The 17,879-nt window shown below is 27.9% G+C and overlaps 4 protein-coding genes across 4 annotated transcripts; 2 read left to right on the forward strand and 2 right to left on the reverse strand.

Annotated features, from left to right (window-relative positions):
* Window positions 1-1,060: 1,060 nt before the first annotated feature.
* Window positions 1,061-4,999, reverse strand: MKS88_001486 (uncharacterized protein; the record flags this gene model as incomplete). Its single annotated transcript, XM_067214414.1, has 4 exons — window positions 1,061-3,476; window positions 3,869-4,344; window positions 4,556-4,668; window positions 4,918-4,999. The coding sequence occupies 4 exons, from the start codon at window positions 4,997-4,999 to the stop codon at window positions 1,061-1,063; spliced, it is 3,087 nt and encodes a 1,028-aa protein (XP_067074852.1).
* Window positions 5,000-6,456: 1,457 nt separating this feature from the next.
* On the forward strand, window positions 6,457-9,226 carry MKS88_001487 (uncharacterized protein; the record flags this gene model as incomplete). Its single annotated transcript, XM_067214415.1, has 6 exons — window positions 6,457-6,502; window positions 6,758-6,852; window positions 7,173-7,256; window positions 7,409-7,514; window positions 7,681-7,727; window positions 7,913-9,226. The coding sequence occupies 6 exons, from the start codon at window positions 6,457-6,459 to the stop codon at window positions 9,224-9,226; spliced, it is 1,692 nt and encodes a 563-aa protein (XP_067074853.1).
* A 1,236-nt stretch (window positions 9,227-10,462) lies between these two features.
* Window positions 10,463-14,708, reverse strand: MKS88_001488 (cdc2-related protein kinase 1; the record flags this gene model as incomplete). The annotated part of the gene is made up of 3 exons (XM_067214417.1): window positions 10,463-13,002; window positions 13,420-13,489; window positions 14,694-14,708. The coding sequence occupies 3 exons, from the start codon at window positions 14,706-14,708 to the stop codon at window positions 10,463-10,465; spliced, it is 2,625 nt and encodes an 874-aa protein (XP_067074854.1).
* A 573-nt stretch (window positions 14,709-15,281) lies between these two features.
* Window positions 15,282-17,696, forward strand: MKS88_001489 (uncharacterized protein; the record flags this gene model as incomplete). Its single annotated transcript, XM_067214418.1, has 1 exon — window positions 15,282-17,696. One exon carries the CDS (start codon window positions 15,282-15,284, stop codon window positions 17,694-17,696), a length of 2,415 nt encoding a protein of 804 aa, XP_067074855.1.
* Window positions 17,697-17,879: the final 183 nt, after the last annotated feature.

A 17,879-nucleotide genomic window follows, 5' to 3' on the forward strand; every position in this document is an offset into this window, starting at 1 on the left:
TTTTTTATTTTATTTTTCATTTTATTTTCTCTTTTTTTAATTTTATATTATATGCACTTATGTGAGAAAAAAGGATAAAATATTTTACAATACTTAAAAAGTTATTTACTGCTATTCAGAAAAAGGGAAAAAAAAGTTTAATAATTTTTAAAAATAAAATACTACATTGTTCACGCAATAGGTATATGTATACATACAATGTATGTATAAACATATATATTTATGTGTTAATTATATATATATATATATATTTATATTTATTTATTCATTCATTCACACGTGCGTATATCTCCATTTTTCTGGGGATATAACATCATAAATGTTTTTATTGCAATGGAAATGAAGAGAAATTATGGTTGGCTATATATATGTATATTAATTATATTTACGTGTATGCATACATATATAAGTATTCATAATGTATATATGTGTTACTAAAAATACATTTTAGCTACGATTTTTCTTGTAGAAAATATATTTTAAAAATTTGGAGCAAATATATACTCCTTTATCATTTTTATATTTATTCTTATTTTTATACGTATTTTTTTACATGTTTTTATATGTATCTTTTTACTCCTTTTTTTACTACTTTTTTACTACTTGTTTACTTCTTGTTTACTTCTTGTTTACTCCTTTTTTACTTCTTTTTTTACTTTTTTTTTTGCTTTTTTTTTTTTTTTTTTTTAATTTGCTTCAATGCTACTGGTTGTTGGTGCCTCCGTTACACCTACGCTTCTGTATTGATGATCCGTTTTATAAAGCTTCAATTATTTTATTAACGCGATCATTCATTATATGTTTTATTATAATATCCATTTGTTGTTTGCATTTATATAAGTCCTCTTTATATTGTCGCATCTCTTCGTTTAATAATCTAAGGCGTTTTGGCCATTTCTCGTATCTCGGCAATATTTTCTTTTTGGGTATTTGTCTGCAAGGTGTGCTGTTCAGTAATTTCAACAACATTATGCGTTTTGAAAGTGTCAAAGTTTGCATTAATTTTATGCATTCCACAACTTTAGCTAATTTTATTATTTTTTTGTATTTCTTGGAAATTTTATAATCCAGCAGTCTTAAGTTTTTCCTTAATATCTGTTTCATCGAGCGGTTCTTCATTTTGATGGTATTCTTGCACCTTTTGAACATCTTGTACATGGTCATTTCCTTTTGTTTCATAAATTTCATGTACTTGACTTCCTTCCTGTATTTTGTGTATTTCTTTCGTAAAATGGCATTCATGTATTTCATTGGCTTCATGTGTTTCATAATTTTCTTGTGTTTTATTAATTTCCTGTGTATCATCAATCTCCTTTGATTCAATGCCAACTTGATTTTTTTTAGAATCCTTCCTTTCACATACTCCATAGATTTCAATACTTTTATGTATTTCTGAACCCTCTTCTGTTTCCTCATCTTTATGTTCTTTATATACATTATGCATTTCATTGCCTTCTTGAATATCATGCAGTGAGTGACCTTCATTAAAAGGATGTATTTCTTTATCATGTGTTCCTTCTTTAACTTCCGACATTTCACTTCTTTGTAGCGCTTCGTTGTTTTGTTGTTTTCCATCATTTTTCCACGTTTCGCTATTTTTCTGCCTTTGATCATTTTGCTGTTTTCCATTATTTTGTGTGAATTTGTTAAATTCATTTTGTATTTCATAATTATTATTTTTTTGAGATATAGTATTATTATTTTTATTTTTTAAATTTATTTTATTTTCTTTTGTTTTTTTATGTACGTCAATATTATCTTCTTCGTGTACAGCATCGTGCATGTTATTGTACTCATACGAAACTTTGTCATTAGGGGCGATATTAGATATGTCACTAGCCGAATTACTAGCTGAGTCATTAGCGACGTTACTTACTACGTCACTTACTACCTCATTAGGTACATCACTTATTGTACCTTTGGGGACACAACTTATTGCACCGTTTAAGACATAACTTATTGAACCGTTTGGGACATAACTTATTGCACCGTTTGGGACATAACTTATTGCACCGTTTGAGACATAACATATTGCACCGTTTGAGACGTCACTTACTACATCACTTGGTACTACATTTGGGATGTCACTTACTGCGTCACGTACTGCGTCACTTACTGCGTCACTTACTGCGTCATTTACTTCGTCATTTACTTCGTCATTTACTGTGTCACTTGGTACTACATTTACCTCACCAGTGTGCAATTCAAGGTGTACGCCTTTTCTAGGTGCACCAGTTACCCCTTCAATCCTGTCATTGCATATTTGATCTTGTACATCTTCTTCTTTAGCGGTAATGTCTTGTATTTCCAAAACCTCGAGGGGTATGTCGTTACTTAAATCATGCATATCATCATGATCTTTCCAATTTTTAGACCCCTCGGCATATTCCTTTGGTTCAACATCCGTGTATTTATTCGCTTCCCACTCCGTGTACTTATTCGCTTCCCACTCCGTGTACTTATTCGCTTCCCACTCCGTGTACTTATTCGCTTCCTTCTCCGGGTACTTATCCTCATTTTTTCTCAACTGTTCATTCGTCTCTGCTATGCTGTCCGCCTTCTTCTGTACTCCTTCCAATGCCTCTTCTGCATGTATATCTTCATCTTCATCTCGGTTCAACTTTTCATTCACTTTTTGTTGAAGCTTTAAAAGTATGTCTTCTTCAAATATGGGCAAAAAAATTTCTTTTTTTTTTTTTTGTTTTTCGGAGCCATTATTTTTGTTTAATTTTTTGGAAGTGGAATATTTTACTGGTCGGTTAAGTAGTTCTTCTGTGTACTTTTTTGAGTGAGTATCTGGTTCACCTACGTGTTCGTGTTCATGCTCATGTTCAACTTCTTCATTTTCATTTTCTTTTTCTTTTTCATCTTCTTCGTCTCCTTCACTGAATGGATAGGCATCTTTTTCTTCTAATAATCCTTCGATAAAATCCTTTTCTTGAGCATATTTCGGATTAATTACGAGGTTTTCTTTAACTTTCTTTTTGCGTGCATTAAGGAATTTTGCATTAACACATTGTGTGTCGTCCCATTTTTCGTCATCTCTCTTTGCGCCATCCCTTTTCGTAATCTCACTAATGTTATCTTCCCTTTTATCTGTAACGTTTTTTCTAGGTACATGCCTTGACCTAGCTTCACTTTTATTGCTTTTCCCTATTTTTGCGTTTATTAACGTCCTTTTTAAAATTTGCAGTTTATCTATATTGCTTTTTTCTTCATTTAATAAATTTATTTTTTCACTTTCCAAGTTGGCTATTTGTTTTTTTAATTTTCCTAATGTAATAGTTAAATTGTTTATGATACTATTTTTTTCTTTTTTTAATTCGTCTCTTTTTGTATTAAGGGTAAAAATTTTTTTTTCTAAATTTTCTTTTGACACTTCGTTTTCTGCGTTTACAAAGTTCTCGTCTTCTTTCTTTATATCTATCTTCAGCTCGCTCATTTTCCTTTTTATTTCCTCAAACTGGGTATCTATTCTGAGGATACAGGAAGAAATACGCGCAAAATGGTTGGCGGTGAAGTAGTGGTAGAGTAGCAGTGGAGTTGTGGTAGAGTAGCAGTGGAGTTGTGGTAGAGTAGCAGTGGAGTAGTGGTAGAGTAGCAGTGGAGTAATGGTACAGTAGTCGTAGAATAGTAGCGGAGTAGCAGCAAATTAGATAAAAATTGAGCAAGTATAAAGTTTGAAAAATGATGCAGGGCAAAAGAGACGAAAAAACGAATGACAAATAGAAGGTTTAAACACAAAAATATTGCGATAAAATTGTAAATGTATTTGTTATCTTTCAATTTTTCACTTCTTTGGCTATTTTTACTCGTCCATATTATCTCCTTTTCTCTTTTTTTCGCCCCTTTCTTTTTTTCGACTTACTTGCAAATATTTTCCTCGTACAGCTTATTTCCGTTCTGGAGTTGTATCAACCGAGAACATAAGGTTGATTGCTGACTCAACAAGTTTTTATACTCCTTTTCTAAGGCAATTTTGTTCGGCTTTTTTTTATTTGAGTCCAGCAGTTTTTCATTTTTCCTTATGCTATCTTTTAAAAGTTTGATCTCTTTCTTTTTATTTTCTATATCTAAACAAACTTGTTTATTTTTTTGTTCTAAGGTAGAAAGAAATAAGGGATCTGTAGATTTTTTTAGCTTTTTTTTTAAAAGAATGCTATCCTTTCTAGCTGTCTCTATATGCTTATTTAAATACTGCATATTCTGCTCAATGGAGTTGTATGTCTTTTTTAGCTCATGTTTATTTGGATTGTTAATATTAACTTTGTAATTTGCACACAAAAGCATAAACTCATTTATTTTGTTTTTATGCGCAATTAGCTCTTCCGAGCTGTATCCTTTCTGAAACGCGTAATAAGAGAGAACATATTTGGTGGTGTTTTGCGTATGTACGTGCGTGCACTTGTGTATACGTATGTGCATGTATGCATACGTGTGTACATGTGTATATACCTATGTACATGTATTAATACATACAAATACCTATGGACACGTGCCTGTTTGCACATAAAATTTAATTATGAACGTACTACTACACCGTGAAGTGTATTACATTCTTCAATAATTGGTCGCTATCCTCTAGAAGCCTATACACATTTTTTAGCTCAATAGGACAGTACACTTTATTTTTTATTATTTCATCTCTGTTTTTTGTTATTTGATAGGCTGAAAATGGGAAAATAGGTCAATTTGTTGAGGATATGCTCATAAATATGGTGTATATTTACATGAACAATGCAGGCAATAATATTTGCATATTTACGTGAATACTGAAGGCAATATTGTTGCATATTTGCATGAACGGTGCATAAAAAATGTTTATGGAAGATGACAGAACATGAACAAGTCATGTTTTTTTCTAAATAAAAAGGGGAAATTGGCACATAGAGTTCATTTATTTTAACATAGCAGTACTTGTAGATGATAATTCTCTATCGTATGAAAAACTCTTTTTTGAAGAGTAAATCGAAGACGATTTTACTTCAGACATATTCATTTTTTATTAACTCGTTTAAAGCATTCTATGATTTTTCTGCACCTCTTTATTTGTTTTTCATTACATGGAAAATGTTATTATTCGTTGAAAGGGGAAGAAATAGAGGCAAAAAAATGGAAAGAAAATGGAAGGAAAGTAGAAAGAAACTGGAAATAGAGAGAAAAAAAAAGAGTTAAAAAGACGAAATAACAAGCGTCCTTGTATATCTGTGAACAGAAGAAAATATATGAGATTTGTCTAATGAACATGCTCTACATATTTTCATACATACGTACATATATGTATATATATGCACACATTTATATGTACATATATACTTGTACACGTGTAATGTATAAGTATTTATAATACTTTATGATAAAAAGGAAAAATTTTGCTATTTCGTTTAACAAATATAACTTATAAATGTGTATATTTTTGCAGGATTTTTCATACATTATGATATATAAGCTGTCTAAAAAAAAAAAAAGGAAAAAAAGAGAACAATATGGTATTTTTTTTTTTTTTCTTTTTAAGCATATACACTAAAAAAAAAAAATAAGAAAATAAGAACAAAATAAGTACATATCCCATGCTAAAGAGAGGGGTGCTTTCATTACAAGTGTTTGAACTTTGTCCTTTGGGCTTATTATTCCAGTATTTATCATTAATTTTTTTTTTTTTTTTTTATTTTATTTTACTTTTTCTTCCTTTTATTTTAGCAGTTTTTTCACTTTCTTGTTTTTACTTTTTTGCACTTTTATGACTTTTCATATTTTTGTAAGTTTAATTTTTTTAAGGGAAGGGGAGAAAATGACGAGAACGAAAAATAGACAGGAGGAAATATTGTGCTAATATGTAATTTTTTCACAATAATTTTTTTTCTTAAAACATGAAAAAATGTTCTTCTTCATCATCATCGTCATCATTATCCACTTCATCTTCTTCAATTCCTTTTTCTTTTTCTTTTTCTTTTTTCTTTTTTTTTTTTTTTTTTTCCACATTAATGAGAACTTGGTAAAATAGAGAAGAAAATAAATTTTAAGGTATTTCAGCATATTCTTAATTTTACATAAAAATGGAATGAGTATACATAAATATATTAAAATGAACAAAATACATTTTTTTTTATGTGTATTTTGCATGAGCAATTTATTTTTATACGATAAGATATACTAAAGAAATTATGTGTCTTTTTGTGAGTTGTGTATATTTAACTTTAAAAAAAAAAAAATAAAATGTATTATTAAATTAAAACGAAATAAGTTAAATTAAATTAAATTATATAGAAATTTATTAAATTGAAACAAATTAAACCAAAACATATTTTATGTTAAAATAAAATAATAACAGTAAATAATTTCACAAGTCCTCTCCTACTTGCTATATAACTGCTATTTCAGCTTGTTGGAAACTTCACAACGACAGTGTAAAAACACGAAAATTTGGAAATTTGATTATGCCATATTTCAAATAAAATGATTGACACAATCCTTAAGATGCTTCTTGGGAAATACTTTGAATGTAAAAAAAGGAAAAAATAAGAAAAATAATAAATTAAAAAAATAAAAAAATATATATAAATAATAAAAAAAAAAGAAAAAACACAAAACAAAACAAAACAAACAAAACAACTGAACGGGAAGAACAGAAAGCACTCTCTTCTATGTCTATTACAGTACAAACGCTGCGTGTGTAATTGCATATTATTTTTTTTACATTATTCCTAACTCAACTTTTTAACTCCATTTTTTCTTTTCTTTTTTTACGTCTTTGTAGCTAGTGATAATAATTTTATAACCATGAATATGAACGCAGGAATTGAAATTAGAAATATAATAATAAAAAACGATGAAATTAATAACTTTTTAAAAGTTATCAATTTTTTTTTTTTTTTTTTTTATGACTACTCATTAAACAATTACTCGTCTATGCTTAAACAATTACTCGTCTATGCTTAAACAATTACTCGTCTATGCTTAAACAATTACTCGTCTATGCTTAAACAATTACTCGTCTATGCTTAAACAATTACTCGTCTATGCTTAAACAATTACTCGACTATGCTTAAATAATTACTCGACTACTCATTAAATAATTACTCGTTTATGCTTAAATAATTTCTCATTACTCTCTTTTCTTTTCTTTCCTTTTTTTTTTTTCTTTCCGGACACCCCTTCTCCACAACTGAAAGAGTAAAAACATAGATATAGAAATAGTTTATTTGAAAATAGAAAGAATTAATATAACGTATATAACGCTATCAGGCATTCTAACTGTAATATAATAATTTAAAAGACTTTTTCAATTTGTGATGATAATGTACATTCCGTATTTTATACTACGAAATGTTTTACGCAATATAACACAACTTATCCTTTTGCTTTATTTTAAAAAAAAAAAATAAATAATAATAAAAATAAAATATAGCTCAAGTTGCAGGGTGTAGATTTAAGAGTTAAGCCATATATTCAAAGAAATGCTTCTAAAGGAATTAAACATAAGTTGATAAACTTTTTAAAAAGCGATGAACAAGGTAAACTAAAATGAAAGATTTTAACCATGTTCCTGCGTGATTAGTAGAAGAGGTTATATTTTCAATGTTTATGTGTAGGTGTGCAATCATTTGGTTGGGTACTTGCTTATATATTTACTTTTGTGTTTGCAGCTACATCTTCATTTATATTTGTGTTTCGTTTTAGCGCAAAACTTAGACAAGAAAAAATTGTGTTCTCCCAGAGAAATAAAGGTAAAAAAAAAAAAAAAAGAGAAGAAGATGAAAAAAGAAGAAAAAAAATAGAAAAAAAAAATTAAAATATGAAATAGAATAACGCCAAATAGGATAACATCAGACGCACAAGTTAGCAGACCCCATTTTTTGCTTTTTTCCTCTAACCATTTGTAACTTCATTTAATTAACTTAATTTTTACTAGGGTTTGGATTACACAAGGACAAAACTAGAAGATGACGTATTATGCTGTTGTTGTGAACATTACAAAGAAATTGAAAATTGTATATGTTGTTACAATAGCTATAACAAAATTAAGACATACATATGCAAGGATTGTTCTATTTTGAAAAATGAAAACAATGAAACGGATTTATTGTTTCTTCAAAAACATGGGCTCTTAAAAAGAAGATTATCAAACTTTTCAAATCACATATACAACAGGAAAATGATGAGGAATGTGTTCAATGCCAATATGACTAACGTGCAAACTGATGCGAGAAAATATTTCCATAGAAAAAATGTAAGCTATCCATATGTGAATAACTACGGAAATGTAAATTATTACGACAATGTTTACAAATTAAATAGTAATGAAATTAGAGGAAATTATTGGAAAAGAATCGAAAATGATACAAGTAACTGTTCTGTTAAAAATTTAAAAAAAAATGCAAAAAATTATTATTCCCCTCCGATAAGAAGTGTAAGCCATAAATATAAAACATATGATAATAGTACACTAAGTAAAAAAGGAAACATAAGGAATTATCGTAATGATGATATTGCACAGAGCGGAAACGATCACTCTGATATAGACAAACAGAGTTGTGTTAATTTAAATGATTCAATCAAAACATATAGTAGTAAAAGGAATGTTTATGAAAATCATAGGCGCAGTGATCATTATTTTTGTAATACTAATATGAATAGTAAAACTAATATGAATGGTAAAACTAATATGAATAGTAAAACTAATATGAATAGTAAAACTAATATGAATAGTAAAACTAATATGAATAGTAAAACTAATATGAATAGTTATACTAACAGAAATAGTTATACTAACAGAAATAGTAATACTAACAGAAATAGTAATGTGTACACTTATGTACCGTGCATGTATGACTATAAGCAGGGGATGTGTGAAAATGAGTTAGACAAAAGTAAGAGCTTAAATTCTACGAGTGACTATCTGAAGATACATCATCTATGTAATAACAGTTTTGATATACTACAAAGAGGCTTGAAGTTAAAAAGAATTGATGCAGAAAATTTTCGCTTATTTAACACAGATGAATTTAATGGGAACAATAAAAAAGACATCCATAAATTAAATAATAATGTAAAAATAGACAAGGAAAACATGTTTACTTATGGGAATTACAACAACCATGCAAGGGCAAGTAATAAATACCATGGCATAAGCAATAACTGCAATAAGCTGTTATATAGTTACGACACTATACATAATAGGAATTACAGAAAAATAAAAATCGACAGTATTTTTCATTTAAAATGAACATGTGAACAATACATAAGGAAATACAAGTTTTCTTTTTTTACTCCTTTTATATATGTTATCGTCACTTGATCGTTTATTAGCAAATTTTTTCTTCATTTTTCCTTTTCCTTTTTTGTAATAAATTCTTATTAATACATAAAAAAGAAAAAAAAAAAAAAAAATTATATTTTACCATATTTTTCTCATCATTTCTTTTTTCCTCTTTTATGAATTTTCAAAAATTACACGGTCATATACAATTGCTAGAGGAGCTGTAAAATATCTGGTATAAATCGGGCTTATTTTTGGAAAAACGGATTTGTCATTTTAATACAAATGTGTAATCCACGCATGTATATATATATATATATATATATATGTATATGTATATGTATATGTATATTGTAATATGTCCATGTGCCCAAATCTACGTATACGCCAAAATGAATTACTTCGGAAAGACAGTTCGTGAGGCTTCGAAATTCAAAATGTGTTTTTCATTTTATTCGAAAAGTGCATCAAATAAATGAACAGAAAAAATTAAGCAAAATTACAGAAATGAAGGGATGGCGAAATGCAACGATGCAAAACTGAAAAAATGCAAAAGTTACACATTGCACGATTACATATGTGCGTACATATGTGCGTACACATGTACGTATCCACATGTACATTTCGATTAAAAAAGCTACCAAAAAACTAAAAATAAAATAAAAATAAGGACGTTGAAAATTTTTTTTAATATGTAAATTTGCTACTCTAATTATGCGAAATTTTTACTTCAAAAATGTATGTTCCTTTTTTCGGATATTCATTAAGTCAGAACTGCGCGATAACAAATTATATGCTTATGTGAGTATACGCCCCGCGAATAACTGCGTAATTTTTTATGACCTGTTCAGGTAATAACTAAGAATGGCTCAATGTATGCCAAGTTGTACAGTTCACAATGACCTAATTTACTTCATATTAATTTAATTCATATTAATTTAATTCATTATAATTTAATTCATTATAATTTAATTCATTATAATTTACTTCACATTAATTTAATTCATTATAATTTACTTCATATTAATTTACTTCATATTAATTTACTTCATATTAATTTACTTCATATCAATTTGCTTCATATCAAGTTACTTCATATCAAGTTACTTCATATCAAGTTACTTCAAATAAATTCTCGTAAAATCTTTTCAGTTTAATTCGCTTCCATTCCATTCAGCTCAAACAGGTTTAATTTTTTTTTTTTTACGAGTGAAACTGAATGTTATTTTGGCCGATTAAATTAAAATGGTTAGTCAACTTGCTCGATCGGATGACCTTGTTCGAGTCAGGTATAATCGGCATATCCCCTATTTCCAGTGGTTTTGGAAACTCCCTAAAATATGGATGTTTTAAAGCGTCGGACGCTGATATTCTATATTTTGGATTAAAATGTAACAGCTGTTGTAATAAATCAAGTCCACTGTCTGATAAATATAAACCAGAAAATTGGTTAGCTACATTTGGAAAGTGGGAACGTATATTATTTACATTCATTTTTATTTTTTTTTTTTTAAAAAGATCTTTATTTTTCGAAATAAAAGAATATTCATAAAATTCAGGATATGTTTCTTTATCTGGTAATCCTAATAAATTTAATATTTTTAATATTTGATCAATTTCATTATCACCTATAAATAATGGTTTTTTTAATATCATTTCAGCAAAAATACATCCAACACTCCATATATCAATTTTATTCGTATAATATTTTTCACCTAATAATAATTCAGGTGCCCTATACCATAACGTTACAACATTTTTTGTAAGATTATGGCTAGCTACATGACCAAATTTTCTTGCCATACCAAAATCACAAATTTTTAAAATTCCTTTATTGCTATATAACAAATTTGTTGTTTTTAAATCTCTGTGCATAATCCAATTTGTGTGTAAATAATCAACTCCACTTAATAATTGTTTTAGTAAACATTTCAGTTCGGATATGGTAAAACTTGGTAATTTATTATCAAGTAACATTTTTAATTCATGTTCAATATATTCCATAACTAAATATATATCATTTAAATGTTTTCCAATAACAACTTCTTTGATAGATAAAATATTTTCATGTTCAAGTTGTAATAATATATTTATTTCCCTCAATGATGTTATTGCAAATCCTTCATTACGTATACTTGAAAAATTTTTTAACTGTTTTAGAGCTACAATTTTTTTCGTTTTTTTATTTTGAGCCCTGAATACTGTTCCATATGTTCCTTCACTTATTTTATTTAACCTTTTATAATTCGTTATACTTCGACATCCATTTAATATACAATCAATTTTATTTTGCTCTATGTCGCTTATGTATTCATTGGGATCATCGCACTCTTCTGTAGTATCTTCTTCACTGCTGCTATTTTCTGTGCATTTATCTTCATTTCCTGAACGTATAAATTCAACTGCACTATCATCGTTTTTATTTATGCAAGGTGTTTTCCTAACCTGCGCATTATTTACAAATTCCTTGTCACCTTGTTTAGTTTTTGCATACTCTTGTTTCTTCAATCGGTTGGATGATCTGCTTTCTTGCTGGGGTCTCCCTGAAGGGGTATTTAGTGAAGACGTAGTTTTCCGAGCCTCCTCTTGTTGATTCGTGTTTTGCTGATCCGCGTTCTGCTGATCTGTGTTTTGCTGATCCGTGTTTTGCTGATCCGCGTTTTGCTGATTCGCGTTTTGCTGATCCGCGTTTTGCTGATCCGCGTTTTGTTGATCCGCATTTTTCCGAACCACATCTTGCAGATCTGCATTATGCCGAGCTGCACTTCCTTGACATATGCTTCCTCCTTGTGATCCTCCCCTTTGTGTGTCTTTTTTCCCCCCATAATTCTTCCTATTTCTGTTCGCTTTGCACTTTTCATCCTTTTTTTTGATATTCCCTTTTGTGTGCTTCTCAAATGGTACGTTATACTCATCATATGCTGCACCCTTATCATATGCTGCACCCTTATCATATGCTGCACCCTTATCATATGCTTCACCCTTATCATATGCTGCACCCTTATCATATGCTTCACCCTTATCATATGCTGCACCCTTATCATATGCTGCACCCTTATCATATACTGCACCCTTATACTCTATTTTCCTTTTCTGTCTTTTGCTAAAATGTTCCTCATCATATGTACATTTCTCTAATCCATCATTATTTTTGTAATCTGTAGACTTCTTATCCATATAGGTATGAAGAATATGATCACTTCGTATGTTGTACGACGACTTTTTGTTACTATCATATATCCTTGTGTAATAGTCAGTACATGAAAAATAAATTTTTTCGTTTTTTCGTTTATTATAATAATCATAACGTGATTTTTCATGTGACTCCTTTTTTTCCCTCCTCCTTTTACAGTACATTGTTCTATCATACATTTCTGGAAAATTTTCAAATTTTCTTTTTTCACGATTTTTCTTCGTTTCGTTATAATATTTTTCAGATGATTTTTTCATTTCTACTTGGGTGGAATGTCTGTTCGTTATCCGATCCCTTTTATAATAGAAGTCTCTTTTGTTACCATGCCTACCATTGCTACGGATACTAGCATTACTGTTATCATCATCGTCATTGATATCGTTATCATCACGCTCTCCCCTTTTTTTTGAATCTGTTATCATCTTTTTTTCCCCTATTTGAGTTGTCAATATTTCCAACATGAAAAATGTACCCTGTTCTTCACTACCGCGGTAGTTGTTACTACCACTATCACTACTGCTACTTCTATTTCTTCTTCTACTAGTATACCCTTTATTTGGGTAAAAAGTTCACATCACATGAGCTAATGTTTTTTTGTTCTTTTCTAAATCTTGAGCCTTCTTGTCTCACAAATTATTCATTCATTGTAAATTTATTAAGTTCGGTTATTCCTAAAAAGCCATATTACTATTTTTTTTTTTTTTTTCCTCTTTGCATTAACCTGTAAGTTCATTCAACTATTTACCGTTTTGCTGCAATGTTTATGTATGTACTAATATATTTTACAAAGAATTATATATTTTTTTTTTTTTTTTTTTTTTTTTTTTTTTTGTCCTTACGTTTACTACTTGCTCTTTTTTTATCCTTTGTTCTTTTCAGTATATATATATGAGCAACTTCTAAATTTAAGAATTTTTTTTTTTTTTTTACCAATTTTGTAAAAGGCTTTTAAATATTATATCTCTACCTCCATATTTGTACTTATTTGCTTTTGTCACTAAAAGAGGGTAGTTTTTGCATTTATATAAAGTAGTATCCTAAATGTGATATCAATTTTTATTTTTATTTTTATTTTTTTTTTTTTTTCTTTTTCTTTTTCTTTCTGCTTTCTGCTTTCTGCTTTCTGCTTTTTATTTTTTATTTCTATTTTTTTTTTTCTTCTTTCCTATACGCACATATTTCATTCCTGGCGTATTTTTATCCGTATTGAGGTTGTACGGAAAAAAAAAAAAAAAAAAAAAAAAATTTTTTAATTTCCCTTATTCTAATTTATATTCCATAAAAATTATATAAGAAAGAAAGTACGACATAACTTTTCCTCTTATTTTAAAAACATCAATTTTCACGAGAACAAGTTGTATTTTTATATAAATAGAATATATGTGCCCTTCTTTAAAAACTACAATTAAATGTATGATGCTTTTTTCACACGGCTAATTAAATGAGTACGTTCTCAAAATGATTACTATAAAGTTAAAAATATGTTTTTCCTTTTTTTTTATCAAATGAACGTCTAAAAAGAAATTGATGAGTACGATTAATACGAAAAAAGAAAGGATAAAAAAGAACAAAGGACGTAAATTAACAAGTTCGTTTATCTCTCAGTATATGGCATTGCATTCCAGCATATGCCAGTAAAAGTCAGTATAAAGTGTGTGATATTATAATTTTCTTTTTTTGAAAAGATTGTAATTTTTTATAAAGCCTTTTTCAAAAACAACAGTATAAAATGTAGAACATTTCGCATTTATGCAAAAATTTAAATTGATAAATTCTTGCTATCTCCAAAAAAAAAAAAAAAAATATAAATAAAATTAAAAATAAAAACTAAAAGTATAAAAAGTATAAAACGTATAAAACGTATAAGAAGTCTTTATTTAAAAAAAATATAAAATAAAATGCAAATATTAAAAAAAATATAAAGCACAGAGTTAAATTTATTTTATCTCACATAGCTTTACCAGAAGGAACACCTTTCGCAAATATATGATTATAATGCATATTAATCAATGTGATAATAAAAGAGAGAAGGTAAAAAATGTGTTGAAATTTGGCACACAAATGTTCTTTTCTTGTTCACCATATGTTCATATTTTTAAAAGAAAAAAATATGTCCAAAAATATGACGCACAAAATGGTAAAAAAAATGCGTACAAAAAAGAGAGTATATAGAGGTCTGCGAAAAAATTGTACATGAAATCCCTTCTATCGTTTTCGAAAATTTCTTTTCCGTAACTTTACTTTTGTCTTAATCATTCCCTTCCCGGTGAACTAAAAACCTGTAGGCATATACTTTGAAGGATAAAAATAATATACACATTTACACGTAGTAAATATATTCATGTGCATGTTAATATATTCATATGGGTATTCATTTATGAATGTAGGCTTTATAGTGCGTGCAAAGGGAAACTGATATATGTTCATGCAAAAAGGAGCATACATAGGAAATAATAATATAACTTAATTTTTGGTGAAAGTGTAATAAATTATATAATCGCAAAGAACTTATCGTTCCTATTTATACGCTTCATACTTATTGTACTTTTTTTTTTTATTATTTTTTTTTTTTTTTTTTCCAACTAGCCCTTTTTAAGACTGGCTAACTTGAAAAACTTTCCCCCTACTTGATAAGAGACCTTCTTTTTATATTAAGAAAAAAAAAAAAATGCAATCTTAAAAGGGCGTGTGTCATTCTACTAATTAGTTGAACATATATTAGATTTTGAAATAGGCTTTTAGGCTTCATTGCATATTGTCTTATGCTGTTTATATATCATTGGTATTAAAAAAAAAGTACAGAAAGAAAAAAAAAAAAAAAAAGAAAAAATGAAAGCTCCTTCATTTAAACCAATATACGATGTTATAAGAATTAAGAAGAAGGAAAGAAGTCCAGATTTAGACACAGAATTATATAAAGAATTTATAAATGTAAGAAAAAAAGTACACACAGAATTGGAGAACAAAAATGTGAAGATTATTATTTATGAACATATAGATTATGAAGGAAAAGAAAACTTGAACAGTTCAGGTAACAGTAACAATAGCAGTTACTCGGGCGATGAGAGTAAAGCAAGTAAAAAAAATGAATCAAAAGGTGAAAATAAAACAGATAAAAGAGAGATGAGGAAAAATGAAGATGATAAAGGAAGAAAGGAGAAAATTGAAGAGAAACAGAAGGATAAAAAAGCAAAAGATATAAATAAAGAGAAAGACAAGGAAAAGATAAATGAAGGGGACAATGGACGAGGGATGGGACAGTATAAATCAAAGGGTGGCATAACAAATAAGTTACATTTAAAGGAAGACACAACAGAATATAACAGAAATGATGATATTCATAAAATTATAGAAAAGAAAGAAGTGAATATTATAAATTACTCAGACGTAAATATAAATGAGAACTTGGAAAAAAAAAAAAATAAATTAAATTATCATAATGACATGATTTCAGAAAAAAAATCGAAAAAGATAATAGGAACGGTTAAAATATTGTATAATTTTTATGTAAATTTATTTAATAAAATAAAAGAAGATGTCGAAAATATTAAAAACAACACAACAAATAATAACGTTGATTTATTTAAAGATATGAACTTATATACGAATTATATATCTATGTTTGATATCATAAATATTTGTGAAGATTTAAAAATTATAAAAACTTTTCTTAATTCAAAAAAGGAGTGTGAACTGATATGGATCCTTACAGTTAATTATTTCGACAAAATTAATGAAAACATTTTTGAAAGGTATAAATATAAAATTGATGTAACATACAAAGACAATAAAACGGAGCAGGGGGATGTCGGCAATTTAGACGAAGGGAAAAATAAAAGAATGGAGTTTCAAGATGAAAAAGAGCATGAACAAGGGGAGGAAAAAAGGCAAGGTGATCAAAATTTGGTGAAAAAGGAAAGTCATTCATACACACAACAAGCGGCAAGAAAACAGGATGAAGAGGCAAAAAAGAAAAAAACAAAAAAAAATGGCAATGTAAATGGAAACGAAAATAGAAACGAAAATGGAAACGAAAAGGAAAAGGGAGAAAATATTGATGGGGAAAATACACTGAAAAAGGAATTTAATCTTAATGAAAAATTAAGCAAGAAAAAGGCTACAAGAAACAGGAAAAGCAGCAATAGCAGCAATAGCAGCGACAACAATTTGGACAAACCCACTAGGAAGAAACATTACATTTACACATTAGAAGAAAACCAGAACATAAAGGAGTACATTTATGAAAAATGTTATGAAAAGAAAAATGCAATTATGTTTAGAAAAGTGAATTTTTTTATCTTTGTTTATATACTAATTTATATAATAAAAACGAGTACAAGAAAAATAAAAGCTATTAGTGACGACATCAAAAAAGTCAGAAGTTTTTTTTTTTTCTTAAATTTATATGAAAAAAAAAAAACGATAGAAACTTTGAAAAATATATACAAAGATAAGTACTTAAACTTTTATCAAAATTTTAAAGGAAGTAGTGATATAGAAGAGCATCGAAAAAGGAAAATATTTCGCCACAAATTCTCTTTTTATAATATTAATAAAATTTTAAATAATAAAGATGACTTGGTCAGGCTAAAAAATACAGGAAATAAGAAAAATGATAATTCATGCTTTTCATATAATAGTGAAGTAAAAAATATATATGATGAGAAAAATATAAATCAAAATGAAACATTAACGTTTGAAGATACATCAATTGAACAAGTTCCTACGAAAGAGCATAGTGAAGAAGTGCACAACAAAAGAGACGACTTGTGTAACTATCAAGTTACTAATTTTATCGAAATGTCGGATCTAGCTAACGAATTTAATATTGTGAACAAATCAGGGGATGAAAATAAAAAGGAAAAAGTTCTTTTAAATCAATATATATTTGATTATATTTTTAAAAATTATTGTTATAAAAAGAAATATTGGGGATTAAGAGAAGGTACTTACATAGATTTTATTATAATAAAAAATGAAAATAAAAAATATAAAATAGACATATATAATCATAGTAAATACAACATACATGTTGATGTTAATATTGACAATGATTTACCTGTACAAGCAATATTTAAGGATAAATTATTTTGCATTAGCTCAAAGTATACCATTTATTTACAAATAGATAAAACAGAAATTGGAGAAAAATTAGGATTTATAAATGTCACGATGAAGTATAAAAATATAAGTAAAGAAGATGATGTTATAAGGATTCCTATATATATTTTTATTAATCAGTGATTTATGAATTTCAAAAGTGCTTACATGTATAAGGATGTTAAGCATTCATGTATATATATATATATATTCCCTAGATATGATTTAGCAAAATTGCCTTTTCCCTATTTTTGCTTATGTGTACATGTATTGTTTTTTAATTGCAGCTTTTCCTCTTCCTTGTGCTCCCATTGTGAATCTCGTGGA

The sequence above is a fragment of the Plasmodium brasilianum genome, chromosome 5 (genome assembly GCF_023973825.1).
Source record: "Plasmodium brasilianum strain Bolivian I chromosome 5, whole genome shotgun sequence".
Taxonomy (NCBI): domain Eukaryota; phylum Apicomplexa; class Aconoidasida; order Haemosporida; family Plasmodiidae; genus Plasmodium; species Plasmodium brasilianum.